Source organism: Zonotrichia leucophrys, chromosome 13, assembly GCF_028769735.1.
Source record: "Zonotrichia leucophrys gambelii isolate GWCS_2022_RI chromosome 13, RI_Zleu_2.0, whole genome shotgun sequence".
Taxonomy (NCBI): domain Eukaryota; kingdom Metazoa; phylum Chordata; class Aves; order Passeriformes; family Passerellidae; genus Zonotrichia; species Zonotrichia leucophrys.
Genome location: NC_088183.1, coordinates 801,332 through 817,399, shown reverse-complemented (window position 1 = coordinate 817,399; position 16,068 = coordinate 801,332). Strand labels below are relative to the sequence as shown.

Genomic DNA, 16,068 nt, shown 5'->3' with positions numbered 1-16,068 from the left:
GGGTTTATTTTTATGGAAAAACTGCTCTAGGCAGGAGTTGTACTGGGTGAGTCAGCAGGAGTGCTGTCCCGTGCCAGGAGCTGTCACTGTGCCTGCAGCTGCCTGGGCACCAGGGCCACCAGAGCCTGGGCAGGGGTGGTGCCCACAGCACTGCTGGGTCTCACAGCAGGTTTGTGTGTCCCGTTGGTTTGTGTGTCCTGTTGGGTGTCTTTATCCTGCCCTGCAGAGAGCATCTTCCTTAGGAAAAGCCAAGCATGAAGCAGAAAGCAGTGTGCCTCTGGCTGAGATGTGTCCTTAGCTGAGCCAGGGCAAGGACAAGGGAATGGCTTCATACTGATAGGAGAGGGTTGGATGGGGTATGGGGGAGGAATTGTTCCCTGGCAGGGTGGGCAGGCCCTGGCACAGGGTGCCCAGAGCAGCTGGGGCTGCCTCATCCCTGAGAGCGCCCAAAGCCAGGCTGGTCAGGGCTTGGAGTGACCTGGGACAGGGGAAGGTGTCCCTGCCTGTGTCAGGGGTGGCACTGGGTGGTTCCAAAGGAGATAGAACCAGTTTAACACGCTTCCCATGTTCATTAGTGCCTCCAGGCCTGCCAGTGTTCCCAGTGCTGGTGCCCATCCTCAGGCCCAGGGCACTGCCCATGGGCCAGGCTGAGCCCCCACACTGCCAGCCCTGGCCCAGGCTGATGCTGCCCCTCCTTCACCCCAGGGACTTGGCATTTAGGGAAATAATAACCTTGGGAAACTCAGATTTAGTCAGTGCATGTCTATTTGCATTTAATTTCATTTCCTCACTGACCAAGTATGGCTATTTCTTGCCCTCTGTGGGTATGGAAAGAAATGAGGAGCTGATCTAAGGTCTAGTGGTCATGAAAAAATAACCCAGTTACTCCAAGGAAGAGTGGTTATTCCCACATAAATAAATCTTCATTAGGCATCGCAGTTAAAATTGAACATTTCTCTTTCCATGACTTATAATGAGAGAAATTTCAACCATTACTGTCTCTGTCAGGGACTTCTCCAGGTGGCTGGGAGGGAGCTGTGGGGCAGGGGGACAGGGGACAGCACGCCAGAGCTGTGGGGCTGGGGTGATGCTGCACCTTCCTCCCATTGCTCCGTTCCTGTGCTCTGCTCTGAAGGCCCTCAGCATCCCAGCATCATGGAACACACACTGCTTTGCTTGGGATGGCCTTCAAGCTCCTCCATCCCACAGGCAGGGACACCTTCCACTGTCCCAGGCTGCTCCAGCCCTGTCCAGCCTGGCCTTGGGCACTGCCAGGGATCCAGGGGCAATGGATCAAACAGGGGAGGTTAGGGTTTCTTTGGAAAAATGGTCTCTTAAAAGTGCAGGTTTCTTTGACAGCTATCAGCTGGGACACATGAAAGCAGGAGCACGTGAGGTGAGGCAAACAGACCTTTCCCTGCTGCTGGTGCCTGTCCTGGGGAGCTGGGCAGGGCTGCAGGAGAGAGCAGGCTGTGCTGGGCTGTGCTGCCCATCTGTGCTCAGCAGAGGGGCTGTGCTGAGCCAGGAATGAGTCCTTCACCTGCCTGACCTGCAGTTCCTGTCCCTGTGCTCCCAGGCCCTTTTCTGCTGAGCTTTCATGGCTCTGCTGGGTGGCTCCTGTTGTTTATATTCCTGAAGAATAATGGCAATTAGAGGTGCAGAGGCGCAGGTCCCACCCTCATCCTGCCTTCCCGGCAGCCACTTTGGGAATGTCCCTCTGAAATGGCATCTCTGGGACTTCTGTTTAAGAAATTTACTCATAAATCAGCTGCTGCTGTCCCTGAGGAGCCTGGATTCTCACCCGCTCTCCTCCCACCCTGATATTCAGCCCCACTTTAGCTTGGAAAGAGGCCAGGAAAATGCACTGGTGTTTTGTTTTGTTGTGTGCCAGTATATAAACAGTGACTTTGCTCAGAGGGGTCCAAATCAGGAGGAATTTCTCCATGGAAAGGTGCCCAGGCACTGGAAGTGCCCAGGGAGGGTTGGATCCCCATCCCTGGAGTGTCCCAGGAAGGGCTGGAGGTGGCACTCAGTGCCCTGGGCTGGGGACAGGGTGGAGATTGGGCACAGCTGGGACTTGATGCTCTTGGAGGTCATTTCCAGCCTGAATGGCTCTGGGATTCTGTGTGTTCCTCCTGGATGGAGAGCTGGTGCCCAGGGAGTGCCAGGGGGTGTTGCTGGCAGGGATGGTGCTGCCAGCCTGCTCCAGAGGCTCCCATTTTACACTGGACCCTCAGGGCCCTGCGTGGTTCTCACTGTAGCAAAGACGTTTCTATTTCACGTTTCTATTTCACGTTAATTTCTGGTTCTCTGTTCACATGGAATTGCACAGCAAACCCTGTGCTCAGCACAGGGGCTCTGCCCCAGCTGGAAGCTGCCTGGGGTGGGACCATGGAACTGCGAGGAAATAGGAACTTGATTAATTGCGAGGCTTTGGGCAAAACAAAGCTGTTTCTTCTTCCTTCCAGTGCATTGTGGCCGCCTGGCCGGGAGCCACAGTGGCCCTGGAGCAAGCCAAGAGCTGGGAGAGGCGTGCTGGGGCCAGCAGAGCAGGGCTGGGGCTCCCTGGGGACCCTCCCCTGCTGCCGTGTCCCCTGCTGCTCTTCCCTGGGGGCTGAGCACCCCTGGGGGGCTGCAGGGACCCAGCTGGACCCTGGGGCTGGGGGAAGTGTGTGTCCCCATCTCCTCCCTGCAGCCACTCAAGCTCAGCCCAGACCCCAGAACTCTGCTCGAATCTGGGTTTGGAGCGCCAGGGCCAGCCCCGAGGGGCGGATCTTCAGCTGCCAAACAATAAATGGCATTTTTGGGGGATTAGGTAAAATCTTGTCATCAGAGCAGCTCCAGAACAGCCTTATCTGAATGGCTCTTTAAGAGGAGCAGACCAGTTCCCAGCTGTGGTTCCAGGCTGGGACAGGGGTTTTTACACCCAGTATCTGTGGTTCCAGCAGGGTGGGATGGCTGGAGCTGGTGCAAGAGGTGTCCTGGTGGCCCCCAACCCTGATCCCCAACCCAGCTTTTGCTGCTTGAAGCGTTGCCTTCAAGGGTGCTCAATCCTCCCCTCAATACCTCCTTGTGTGGCTGCTCAGGGCTGGCATCCTCTGTGCCTCACACGGGGTTGGTTTGTGCCCAGGAGGAGCAGAGATTGCTGCCAGGCTAGAACAGAACCCGCCTATCTCCCAGTCCTCTTACTTGAGAAAAGCTCCTAAAATTCCCAGTCTGCTGCTTGGCTGATTCCAGATGACATAACATTCAAACTATCCTGTGACTTATTTATTTTTTTTGGTGCAGACTGTTGTGAGGGTGTCTGTGTGTTTGTTTCTTTTAGAGCAGTTTTAGCTTGGGAGTCCTAGATCATGCCTGTGGTGAGAAAGCTCCATAAACCAGAGTGATTCAGGGCTCTGGCAAATGTCCTCAAACCTGGCTCATGGAAACACAAGCAGCAAACTCAGTAGACTCCACAGATAAATATACTTGAGGCTTAGTTGCTGATGGCCATATAATCTTTAAATTTATATCTATATCTCCATATATACATGTATATGTACAGATTCCGTGTAGAAGGTTGAACTTCATGATCTTGGAGGTCTTTTCCAACCTTAGTGATTCCATGAGTTTCTTCCCTTGTTGTGCTTAAATAATTTATTTTCTGAGCATCTGTATCCTTCCAGGAGGAATTTGAGGATGTGTGGAAAGGAGCAATGCCTGTGGGCTGCAGGAGCAGGGGTCGGTTTGGGGAGGACAGAGGTGGATTTCCCTTTGAGGTGGGATGTTCCAGGCTGTTTGGGCAGGAGAAGCCCCCAGCAGTGGGAATCCTGCCTGCCCCAGCATCCCTGTGTGCTGGCAGGGGGAAGGCTGGGCTGTGTTTTCCGGCTGTGTGGGCTCTCCACGGGCCCTGGAGTTTGGCACAGCAGCTGTGCAAAGCTTGAGCTCCTTCACTTTTCAGTCAGCTCTTGGTCTAGAAACTTTCCACAAATTGAACTTGAAAGTGAAGCCAAATACTCTCATAAAAGGAGTCTCCAGGCCTGTGGGCAGCCCCATGTGACCCAGTGGTCACAGATCAAAACATTTCCTCCATCCCATCCCCTCAAACAAAGGCAATGTGTCAGGCTGAGAGCCCTCTGCTAACGGCAGCAGGAGGAGTTGTGGTGGCTCTGAATCCTCTGCCTGGCCCTGGCCGTGGGCTCTGGTGGCACAGGGGTGTGTGAGTGGCTGCAGATGGACAGACAGATGGACGGATGAACTTCAGAGGCTCTGCACTCCAGGCCACCCCGCAGCTCCTGCAGCCTGACTCCCACCATCCCAGCTTTTCCCAGTGCTGCCCCTCAGGAGACTCCTCAGATGTTTCTGCCTTTGAAGAGCGCTGTTCTATTTGGGTGATGCTCTGGGAACATCTAAGGGTGCTTCTCGCAAGCTGAATTAATTTAGATTTCCTTGCAAGAGTTCTAAAAATGCACCTTAAACTTCAGCAGCACATGATGCTTAAGAGGCAGCTTTCTGGAAAGCCTTGGAAAAAAAAGAGATCTTGCACTTGCTTTCCTAATTCCTGTAATTAGTGTGGAGATCGCAGCATCTTCTTCAAAGAAACTGCCTCAGACAAATATTGGCTAATGGAAATTTTACTTTCAAGTGGAGCAGGATTTGAAATCCGTCCCAGTCACTGTGGGGGGATGGATGCAGGAATCAAAGATGCTCCACCAAAGCCTTCCCAGGGGCAACGACAGGCACTCTATGTGCTGAGCTTCTGTGTGGAGCTCAGGATCATCATCCTGCTGGCCAGGACTCTCCTTTTCTCTTTCTCCTCCCCTGCCTGCCTTCCCCCCTTTGATTTTGGGGTCCTGGGGTGTTCTGCCTGCCCCAGCCTGCTCAGCCCCCATGTCCAGCTCTGCTCCCAGCCCCATTGCTCAGTCAGTGTCTGAGTTTCCTTTGGGCAGAATCTCAAGTGTGAGCCCAGCCAAACCTTTCATTGAGCCTGCTGAAAGCAGAGTGATGGTACATTAGGTCTTCCTGCCACCTATAAATGTCACCCCAGGTGAAATATAGTAGAGAAACGGCCAAGTGCATTCTTTGGTTCCTCTTTTTGCAGAGAGGTCAAATTCAGAACCGGGGACATGGCCCAGACTCTCCCTTGTAAGTCTTTTGACAGCTCTGGGGTGTTTCTGAGGCAGTGCTGGGCACCAGCCCCAGCACACAGCCCTGGAGTGCTGAAGGCATCCCAGAGCTCCCCCGTGGCCTGGCTGGAGGGAGCTGGGCTGGCACAGGGGACGTGAGCAGGGTTCAGATGGGGACCACCCCATGGGCCGCCCCTCCCACCCCATCCCATTTCCCCTTCCCCAGCAGAAGGCTGACAATGCCCCCAAAGGGACTGAGCAGAGCAGGGCTGCTGCTCACAGAGACATCGTGTCTCCTCTGAAAGGGGATCCTTGTGCCTAATTAATCTCTTAAATTAGCTGGAGCTGCAAGGCCTCTGCTTTCCCCTCACCTGGGGGTAACCCAATCCCGTGGCTGCTGTGCAGACACCGGTGACAGGGCAGTGCTAAGCTGGGACATTGTCACAGCCCCCTGCCTGTCCCCAGGCTGGCACCGTGCCCTGGCTGGCAGTGGGGGATCCTCAGGGAAGGTGTCCTGGCTGGGCACAGGGGAGGGAACTGCTGGGGAGCTTGGGTTGGAAGTGCTGGGTGCACAGCACAGCAGTGGGTGCAGCGCAGGGAGATTGGGGAAAGCACACAGAAAAAGGAGTGGGAAAAAAGCTAACCGTGAAAAAGTCAATTGAATGCATTAATCTCTGCTCTATTTGATTACTGGGAAGGTTCTCCAAGGCTACATGTCCAGCTTGATGGCAGAGAGAGAAATTGAGGCTGGGCCAGTAAACTGGGAGGGCTGTGGTGCTCACACCTCCCAGCTGTGCGACTGCAGGAGGAGAGTTGTGCTGGTTAGAGCTGCTGAGGCAAAAATGCTATTACAAAGTTTGGTGGTTTTAACTGAAAAAAAAGATGGAAAAAGAAAGAACAGAACTAACATGGTGTTTCTTTTGATAAATATGATCAAGTTGGATTGTTTCAGTGTTGTGGTCTGTGGGGTTTGCAGAGAAAAGTTCTGATCAGCTTTTGTAACTGGTGTGTGCAGAATGCTGCAGAGCAAAGCAGCACGAAGCCAAACGGACAAAACAAAATCAGGGAAACCAAGAAAATGCAGAAAATTATTATGCATTGTCTTTAATCATCCATTATTCTTAAATCACCTTCTCAGGCCCAAGTAATCCCCATTGTTTTTCCCACTGCGTGTGCTCTCCGTGGGCAGCGCTGGCTCCTCGTGCAGGGAGGAGATTTACACACTGAAAAATGAGAGTTTGAGCCTGTGGTGCTAATGAGGCTCAGAGGAACTGTCTTTGTTTTCTGTTAGGATCTGAGCCTGGAAGTGGCCTCCTATCAAGTTATGTTGGGAATATTCCTTAGCCAGGAATGAATTTTTTACAGTGGGGAATAACTGTTCTGGTCGTTTCCAGAAACAGCTTAAAAAGTGAGAGGAGCCTCTCTCCCTTTGGAGAGCTGACAGTGCCAGCTCCTGGGGGGAGTTGTGTGCCCTCCTTGGGGGATGGCAGAGCAGTGTTTTCCCCCCTGGGAGCATGTGGGGCAGAGCAGGCGATCCCCCATCGCCTGCCTTGGGCCATCTGGAGTTTGCCTGCCAGAGGAGAGCTCAGCCTGGGGAAACGAGGACCAAATTCCCTCACTTTGCACCCAAAGCCAGGCTCCCAGGGCGCTGGGGCAGCACGGGGAGGGTGCTGCAGGGCTGGACCCACCGGAGCCTTGGGCAGGGGTCAGGGCTGCCCGCCCTGGGGCAGGTGGTGGTGGCTGGCAGCAAGGACAGCGTCCTTCTGTGTCCCCCCCTTCCCTGCAGCTCTGAGCTCCCAAAAGGAGGTCGCCCTCAGCCACACAGCTCCGTTTGGCTGCTGCTGGCTGGCAGAGCCAGCTCGGCAGCGCCGTGGGGCCGCCCGGGGCACAGGATGTGTTTAGCTCAAATATTGGATCCTCCCAAACCCCCCACAGCTGAGCTGGGAGCTGTGATCCCACAGGGACTTTAATTTCCTTCATTTTCCAAGGATCCCATATGGTTGTTGGGGTGGCAGATGGGAGAGTTTTCTTTTCAGGGGGATGTAAGATTGCAGTGCATTGAATGCCAGAGAGGAGTGAGATTTCTGGAGGGCTGTTGAGTTCTGCTTAATTGCAAACAGAATTTGTTGGTGACTAATGCACCCAGCCTTGCAGCATTATCTCATGTTAGAAGCTGTGGCACGATGGAGAAGCCATGACTAAGGCACTGGCTCCTGATTTACCAACACTTCCCTCCTAAACTGCCGCTTTGGCTCCCTGCTGCCACATTACAACTTTTCTATTAATAATTAAGAGCTTTAACACAGTTTGAAAGCACTCGGTTCAACATAAAACCTTCCAGCCTGATTTTGAGTCAGCTGAGAGCCTTTTGGGCAGAGAGGAAGAGGGAGGGGGATATTGATGGAGCAGAAAATGCAGCTGCTGAGCAAAAGGTGGAGTGAGATATTGGGAAGCAATCCTTCCCTGGGAGGGTGGGCAGGTGGCACAGGGTGCCCAGAGCAGCTGTGGCTGCCCCTGGGTCCCTGGCAGTGCCCAAGGCCAGGCTGGACAGGGCTTGGAGCAGCCTGGGACTGTGGAAGGTTGGGGTGGCACTGGATGGGCTTTAAGGTCCCTTGCAGCCCCAGGCCATTCTGTGACTCCAGGTCCTGTCCAGGCAGGTTCATGAGGAGCTGTGGCTGCCTCCATTCCCTGCCCTGCCCATCTCCCCTGCCTGTCCCAGTGCTGGGACCATGTGAGGGCAGCCACTGCTGGGTCTGTGGCTTGCTGGTGGTACTGGTAATTCTCTGGTTCAATCAAGTTGTGCAGCTGTCACTGAAATGCTGTTCCCTGATAAGATGTCACCATGTCCCATCACCTGGAGCTCACCTGGCCGAGGACACCTGTGCTGGCACCAGGCTGGTGCTGCAGCCTCCTTCCTGCAGTGCCTGCAGCGCTTGCTCATGCTGAGAACTCTCCCACTGCTGACTCTCTGCTTGCTCCCTGACTGTCTCCAGCACTAGCAGCAGGCTCTGAGCTCCGTGCCAGCATTCTGTACCTGTCACCTCCTCCCTGTGCACCATCGAGCACCATCCGTCTGCGCCTGGAGATGGGAATGTGGGACAGCAGCTCCTCCCCACAGCCAGAGCTCATCCTGGGCTCTCTCCTAGTCAAGTGGAAAAGCTTTTGGATGGTTTCTGAAATGACTAAAGCAGGGAAATATTCCCACACACGGGAAATCAGCCAAGCAGCAAAGTGACAAGACAAACCCATGTGCTAAGTGTCATCAGGATTACAGAGGGACACGTCCGTGTTGTTGGAAAGAAGATTCTGAAATCTGTGCTGATGGAGATGGGGAACTGGTAAATGGAGATGTGGGGAAGGTCTGTACTGAAGAATTTGTGGTTTTTTGGACCAGTTTGGTCCATTCCAGCCATTCCAGCTGCTTATTTCTTTAAATTTCTTTAAAATTTTCCCATCCAAACTAGCATGCAGCAACATTACTCCTGAGAAAGAAACACTGCAGAGTTTAACATCTTATTTCTTGCATTAAAGTACCAAGCACAGGAAGAGCCCTGCCAGACTGGAGCCCTGTGAGCTGGTGGTCAGGTCTGGGATGGTTCTGCCAGGGGTGCCCAGGAGCTGCTTCCTAGAGCCCATCCATCACTCCAAGCTTTGCTGGGACCTGCTGCACTGCTTGAGCTCCATCAGCTTCCCAAACCCAGGCTGCCTTCCATTTAATTTAGGCAACAGAGCCATGGCTGCTGGTGAGCTGCAGTCTTGTCCTTGTTTCAGCAGAGCTGAAGTGCTCTGGCATTACATAAAGCTGTAATTTTCTTTTTTCTTGTTACCTTTGAGAAGAACCTTATGTTCCGCAGCTTTGTTCTATAGGAACAGATCAGGGAGCAAAGGGCTGGGTGGTCCTTGATGTATTTTTCTGCAGTCAGGTACTGATCATGTCAGAAGGGGAATATTGTTGTTTATTCTTGAGGTGATTTCATGAAAGGGCTGGAATGCATCAGTGGGCTCTGCCCGTCCGTAGCTCTGAGATGTTCTGTGGCAGAAATAGCCCCGAGTTCCACAAAAATAAACAGGTTGTAAACATGTTTGAAGTGGAGCTGATGTCCTCTCGGCCAGGAGATCAAAGCAGCAGAAGTTGTCTGGAGACCTGCTGAGAGGGGCTCTGAGAGCTGCACATGCCTGGGGGCCTGAGCCGGCCGAGGAGCGCCAGAGGCAGCTGGGGGAGGAAGAGCAATGAAAGAGGCAGCTTAGGAGAAAAGAGCACAAACATTTTTTTTTTTACCTCCAACAACTCCAGCAGAGTCTTGAAACAAGAGTTACTGCTTTTTTCACATGTTTGGGCAGCAAACTAAACATCTGCATGGGAAAGGCAGCGGTACGGCCGGCACGGGAAGCAGGGAGGAGGATTTAGCTCCTACATTCATTTCCAAGTACTGTGTTTGCTGGAAGAGTGGGATTGCCAGAGGGACACATGGAGTGGAAGGTGCAGGTGCCCCTGCAGGTGCTGTGGCACGGTGCCCTCCTTGCCCTGCCTGTGCCCAGCAGAGCTTCCTCCCTGTGGGATCACAGCCACTGCCTCCAAGGCGCAGTCAGACCGGCCTCAAGATGCCTTGGGACACGGACTTGTGGAGTTCCCCCAGCTGCTTCTGCTAGGGAAAGGTCCATTCTCACCTTGGAAGACTAATTTGAGCCATTGCTTTGTTTCCTGCTTCTGATGGTTTTGGTTCTTAGCAATTTTCTCTGTTTTGTTTCCACTGTGCACCCAACAGGAAGAGCCCCTCGCAAAGCCCTCCTGAGTAAGAAGAAGAAAAAAACGTCCAGCTGACATTTGCTGCCTGCAGGCAGCTGCCAGAACTTCCCCTCAGCCTCTCACCATCTCTGCTCTTTTTGTGAGAAACAAAGGAAATTGGATCCTACAAGAAAACTGTTTTCCAAAACGCCAGAGACCTCGGGATAGCCCGTTCCCTCCTGTGCACTGACACCTCCAGCGAGGCAGGACTTGGGTCTGGCAGTCACATAAGCTCAGGAAGGTGAAACTCAAGCAGCAGCTTGCAAATAAATACCTGTGTTTCATGGGAGGGAGGTGAACCCTTCATACCCATCATACCCCAGGGTCTGTCGGTGCTGGGCAGCAGCTCTGGTGAGTCCTGAGCTGTCCATGGGTTCTTCTTGAGGAAATGTTCTGGAAGGACTTGCAGAGCAGCTCAGTCACCCTAGGACCATGTTCATCTCCTCTGTGAGCACCTGATGGGTGCTTTGCACACCCCAATGCACACACTGGAATTAGTGACCCGCTCTCTCTGTGGGTTTGCTGGGCACAGAGTGTTTTCTGTGGCACCAAGGATCCAAAGACACCAAAATCCTGCTCCAAACTACTGGTAACTTCTCAGGCAGAGGCTGGCCCAATGTTGGTTCTTTCTGGCTTTTTTCCCTGATAACTCTGAGATCCTGCTGGTTGCATTCCCCGCTGGCATGAGCGGAGCAGGCACACAGTGGTGGAGCGATGACAGAGCCTTGAGGAGAAATGAGAGCTGCATTCTTTTGCCATGATTTCATCTCAAAAAGTGCAGTAGCAATTTCCAGTCCTGGAGCCCTCTGTCACTGGATTTTCCTTCCTTTGTGCAGTGGAGAGGACCAGGGCTGGTGGCAGACATGGTGGCCATCCCATCACTGGCACACCAGTGCCATGTCACAGTGCCCATCCCATGCTGGCACACCCAGTGCCATGGCCTCTTGCACCTCGAGCCTGCTGCCCACAGCCACAGTGCTGGGAGGGCTGGTGTTGGTGGCCACTCTCAGCAGGACAGCCTCAGCCACGTTTTGGTCACCAGCCCATTGCCCCTCCTAGTCCCACCTTGGCCAGGCTCCTCTTGGAGAAGGGAATTGCTAAGCCATCTCTTTGAAAGAAGTGGTGTTTAAAGGGTTAACTTTGGCAGTTTGGGATTATTTGTGACCTTGGTAGCACCTCCCATTAGGGGGTGGGGATAGATGGAGCATCTGGTAAGTACCAATGGCTGTCAGGTTTGGTAAAGACCAAGGAAAGCTCGTTTTTCAAAAGATGGACAGTTTTTATGATAGAATGCTGAAGGATTGTTTTAAATAGTGATGATTATTAGCAGAACATTTGGAGGATCTCGTTGATAGCCTGCCTGACAGCATTCCATGTTTTCCAGCTTCTGGTGAAGTCATGCTGCACACGCTGCTGTATCCATTTCTCTATATGTGTAATCTTCTGACATAATAAAGGTGTTGCCTGTAATTTCAGAGGGAATTAATCAGTGTCTGTTGAATCCAGTGACACAGCTTCTGCAAGGAGTCCAGCCAAGAGTTTGGCCTTAAGCAGAGATGGTCCAATTTCCATGGGGAAAGCATCCATGCCATAAATATCCCCCTGTGGTGGCAGCCAGAGGACACTGGGCAAGGTTAAACCTTGGTCTGAGCTCCTGCAGGCCTGAGGTTCTCCACGTGTTCTGGAGCCACCATTCCCTGAATCCCTTCCCTCTACCCCAGGAGGCCCCAGCTGAGGGATAAGGACTCAATTCTGGGGGCTGTGCCCTGTCCCCACCTCATCAGACCTGTGTGATCAGAGGTACTGTCCCTCTCTCAAGGAGGAAACATAAGTCAAGATGCTTTTACAAAACTTTGTGTTTTTACAGAGGCACTTGCATTGTGGAGAGAGATTTCTGGTGTTTTATAAGGGATGGAGTTTCTAATCTGAATTGGATAGGGAATAACAACGAGTGCTAAGCAGAGAAGCAGTAAATTAATCAGGCTGGTATTTTGGTACAATAATTGCTTTCTGGTGAACTTGAGAATGACCTGAATTGAACAGTTTGGAAGGACCCAAAAACTTCTGTGTGCAATTACCAGTTCAGTAACTCGATTCAGCTCCAGTTGACAGCTGTGGCTTCAGGAGTCAGCACAAGGGGAAACAGGGATGTAAAAACATGGAGAGCAAAATCAGTGCCATTTTTATACACTGAATGTGTGAGCACCACAAGTGACAGACAGAGGGGGTGGAGGCTGCTCGCAGGCATCATTAACGACCAGAAATACCAGCAGCTCTTTCTGGGAGCTCTGGGGGAAGCACAGGCAGGTAAGTGGCCGTGCTGCAGCACACGGGGTGCCAGGTGCCATGGACGGGCAATGGAGCGGGGTTTGACTGGAAGATCCAGCTCTTGTTGTCCAGATGAATGCAGACCCAGCCTTGAAACACTCCCCAAGGTCTTGGCACCTCATTCTGTAGCTGTGTCTCACGCTCAGAATATCCCCAAGGCACTCGCTATCGTCGGCTGCCGTCTGTGTGTCTCTCGGTTGCTGTTTGTTGCTGTGCTGGCACGTTGATAAGGTCTCTGGTTATGTCTTGCAGCCCTCAGAATCCAAGCCCAACGTCACCCCTCTCACCGTCCTGGCCCATGTTCTCTGCGCCATCAAGTCCTATGCCCACCTCCTCTACGTCCAGCGACTCATCCCCCATCAGGTCTGTTGCACAATTCGCTTGGCTTCTTGTTGCTTTTGCTGCTTCTGTTGGATTTCCCCGGTTTCCTCCACTTCACCTCCCTTTCCCTTGGCATCCTGCTCGAACCCTCCCAAGCACTGTCTGACCCTAGCAAGAGGGGAGCTTTCAAAGCCTCAAACCCTCCCAGGAGAGCCCCTCGGAGCACCCCAAGCCAGGTTGGAGCCTGCAGCCCCAGGTGAGGGGAGCAGGAGCTGTGCTCGGTGTCACTGCTGGGCCCAGCTCAGCTCAGTGCTGTGCTGGCTTTGCTCTGCTCTGCAACAGGTAAGAAGTGTGCTCTCGGGTAGCACCACAGCTGGCACTGCCCAGGGTCCTGTGCCCTTGGCACCAGTGATGCCATCATGCCCTGAGTGCACCATGAGCCTGGAAATTCCTTTTGTTTTCCACCTGATGGTCTCAAACACTCCATGTGAGCAGTGCCTCCTGGCAGTGAAGGACCCTCTGGAGTGAGAGGATTGTTTGCCCATCCTGGTTTTTAAGTGATTGGGAGCTGCTCGTGTCAGGCAGCTGGAATTTGGAGAAGAGAGATCTCCATTTCAGGGCTCTCTTTGCAGCAAAGCCAAAGCCATTCCCAGCTCCTGGGTTTGGAGTTTGGTGTGAAGGGGAGCTGCTCTTGCCTTGCTGCTTCCCTGGGCTCATCTGAGGAACTCAGGAACTTCAAGTCCTTGTAAAGATAAAAACTGGTAAAACCCAGCAGCTCCTGGGGTGCTTCATCCCTTCCCGTGGCCATGTCCCAGCTGAGCAGCAGTGCTGGATGTGTCTGGCTGCTCCAATGGCCAGGGCCTGGCTGGCACTGGCACTGTCACCACAGCCTGGCAGTGTCCCAGCTTTCCACCCGCCCTGCTCCAGCCCAAAGCTGGGAAGGATGGGTGGGAATTCCAGGTGCAGGGACAGCTCTGTGTGCCTGTGCTGTGCCTGAGGAGCCCTGAGCTCCCTCATTTTCCTCTCTCTGCCAGCAGTTGCTCCATTCCTGGCTCTCCCTGCTCCGATTCCCTTCCCTGCAGCGTGGGCACGCTGACACTTCCAGCAAAATCTAATGGCTGTTAAATATTTTTTACCTTCAGGTACAGGTTCTAAAGAAGTGCAGCAGATTCTTCACAGACCTGCTTGTCTTTTTGTTTTGAAATAACCTTCCCCAAGCGCTAATTCTTCCTTGTGAAATTGTCCTTGTGGTTGCAGCTGCACTTGGATGGGTTTGGCAGAGCAGGCCTAGGGGCAGTGGGTCAGTGCCAGCACCTGCTGCCACCTTTGCTCTGTGCCAACCTCTGGCCAGTGATGGCCCCTCAGATACAGAACATTCCAGCTGCAGCCTAGAGGAGATGAGGGGACCCGTGTGTTGGGCTGGTGCTGTTTGGGCACCAGTGTGGGCTCCAGTCCAGCTGGGATTTGCACTGGGGTGAAACATGGCTCATCCCTGAAAGCCTTCAGCCTCTGCTGCTGTCTCCTTCCCTCCCTCCTGGGCAACAAGGTAGCCCAACAGAGCAGCAGCCCCGGCAGAGGGGCCCAGCCCTGTGAGGGTGCGCCTGTGAGGGTTGTGCCCAGCCCTGTGAGGGCGTGGCCAGTGGCATGGTGTGCCCAGCCTTGTGAGGGCTGTGGGGGACCCATGGCATGTGGCCCAGCCTTACTGGGTGCCCCCATCTGTGGACCCTGTCCCCTTCCCTCTGCGCCCCTCAAGGCCCGCGCGCTCTACGCCTGCAAAGCCGAGCACGACTCCGAGCTCTCCTTCACGGCCGGGACCGTGTTCGACAACGGTGAGTGCTGGGCCCCTCAGGCAGGGCCAGCCCTGCTCCCAGCCTGTCCCACGGGCCCTGCACACCCCATGGGCCCCTCAGGCAGGGCCAGCCCTGCTCCCAGCCTGTCCCACGGGCCCTGCACACCCCATGGGCCCCTCAGGCAGGGCCAGCCCTGCTCCCAGCCTCTGCCACAGGGCCCTGCACACCCCTGGGCCCCTCAGCAGGCAGCCGCTCCCAGCCTGTCCCACGGGCCCTGCACACCCCATGGGCTCCTCAGGCAGGGCCAGCCCTGCTCCCAGCCTGTCCCACGGGCCCTGCACACCCCCTGGCCTCTAAACCCTCCTGTGCCTCCCAACCCCTCCTCTAAGCTCAGGGAGACCCTGGTGAGCTGTGCCTGCCCCAGCGTTTGCCATTCCCAGAGTTGTTCTGTGCAAGGGAGATGAGATTCTGGATATCAGCACCAGAAACACTCGGGGTAGCTGCTGTAATGCTTTGTGCAGGAGATGGGAATGCCATGTGCGCTTTTTCCCTCAGGATATGAGCGCTGGAGCAGGTGGGCTTTGCTCACTCAGACCACGCTAATGAACTCAGATTTGGTGTTTCCTGCACCAAGAGTTTGTGCCCCATGGAGCTGAGCAGCTCTGGCTTAGTTATAATCCCAGTGTAACGAGAAGACTTTTTACTGCTTTCCAAGTCATTCTTGGCTTTTAAATGTTAAGCATTGTCATTTGGGAAGCTGCTACCACATGCACTGTTTTTGCCCAGGGATATAGAGGCGAACACAGCAGAAAGGGGAGGAGAATGAATACATGTGAATTAAAGACAATCCTTCTCCGAAGCAGCTCCATAGTCATCTTATAAATAAACATGGTCTCCCCTCTGAGGGCCCGTGGGAATCAGAGCAGCTAGGAGGGGAACAAGTTTGAATTAAATACATTATGTTTGCTGATAAAAATCAATGGATTATTCAAGGGAAAAAGTACACAGCGTGTTCCAGTCACTCAGCAGCACAGCCAGGGCTCACGTTGGCTGGGGGACAGACATGAGGTAGAACCAGCCTGGCTTGGTGGGACTCTTGCTGTGATCAAGGCCTTTTCAAACCCCAGTGAAGGCAAAGGAGTCTTGGCAATATTGGAGCCAGGCTCCAGTTTGACTTTGAGCTGCTGTGGGGCTGCACGTGGCTGAGCAGCAGCTTGGTCCAGCTGGGCTTTGGGGCTGAGCAGCACCCACAGGGCACAGTGGCACTTTGAGAGCTCCAGTTCCCTGACCCAGACACGAGTGAGGGAGTGAGGGCAGAGCTGCAGAGTCACAGCAGCCCAGGGAGCTCCAGGAGCTCTGGAGCACCGGCTTCCCACCGTGGCTGTGGGAGGGGGATGTTCCTCTGCCTGCAGGCGTAGCCCTGGCCTGCCTCCTGCGCAATCAGCAAATTTTTGGGGGTTGATTGAATAAGGAAAGGCTTTTGAGGACTGATCAGGTTTCTGGTTGCACACAATCAGGTTGCAGAGTTTGCTTTCCCGCTGGGATTGTTCCCTAATGCAATTTCCCTCCCAGCCTGGGCCCAGGCCAAGGCGGGATGTGCAGAGTTACCCTGTGATGGAGCTAACCACATTCTCTCCAACTTCCACGAGATCTTAGCTCAAATCAAGAGGAAGTTTTGAGCCCAAATGTTTCACTTGCCTCAGCCCAGCAGCCCCAGGGAGTATTTGGAGCCTGC

The 16,068-nt window shown here is 53.8% G+C and overlaps 1 protein-coding gene across 3 annotated transcripts in view; it reads left to right on the top strand.

Annotated features, from left to right (window-relative positions):
• ARHGAP26 (Rho GTPase activating protein 26) overlaps positions 1-16,068 on the top strand; it is a 99,397-nt gene that overhangs the window by 80,580 nt on the left and 2,749 nt on the right. The window contains exons 21-23 of one of the 3 annotated variants that reach the window (XM_064724611.1): positions 12,475-12,585; positions 14,107-14,122; positions 14,297-14,372. In XM_064724611.1, the coding sequence (XP_064580681.1) occupies positions 12,475-12,585; positions 14,107-14,122; positions 14,297-14,372 (203 nt within the window). The other 2 variants (XM_064724609.1, XM_064724610.1) reach the window with 2 other exon arrangements.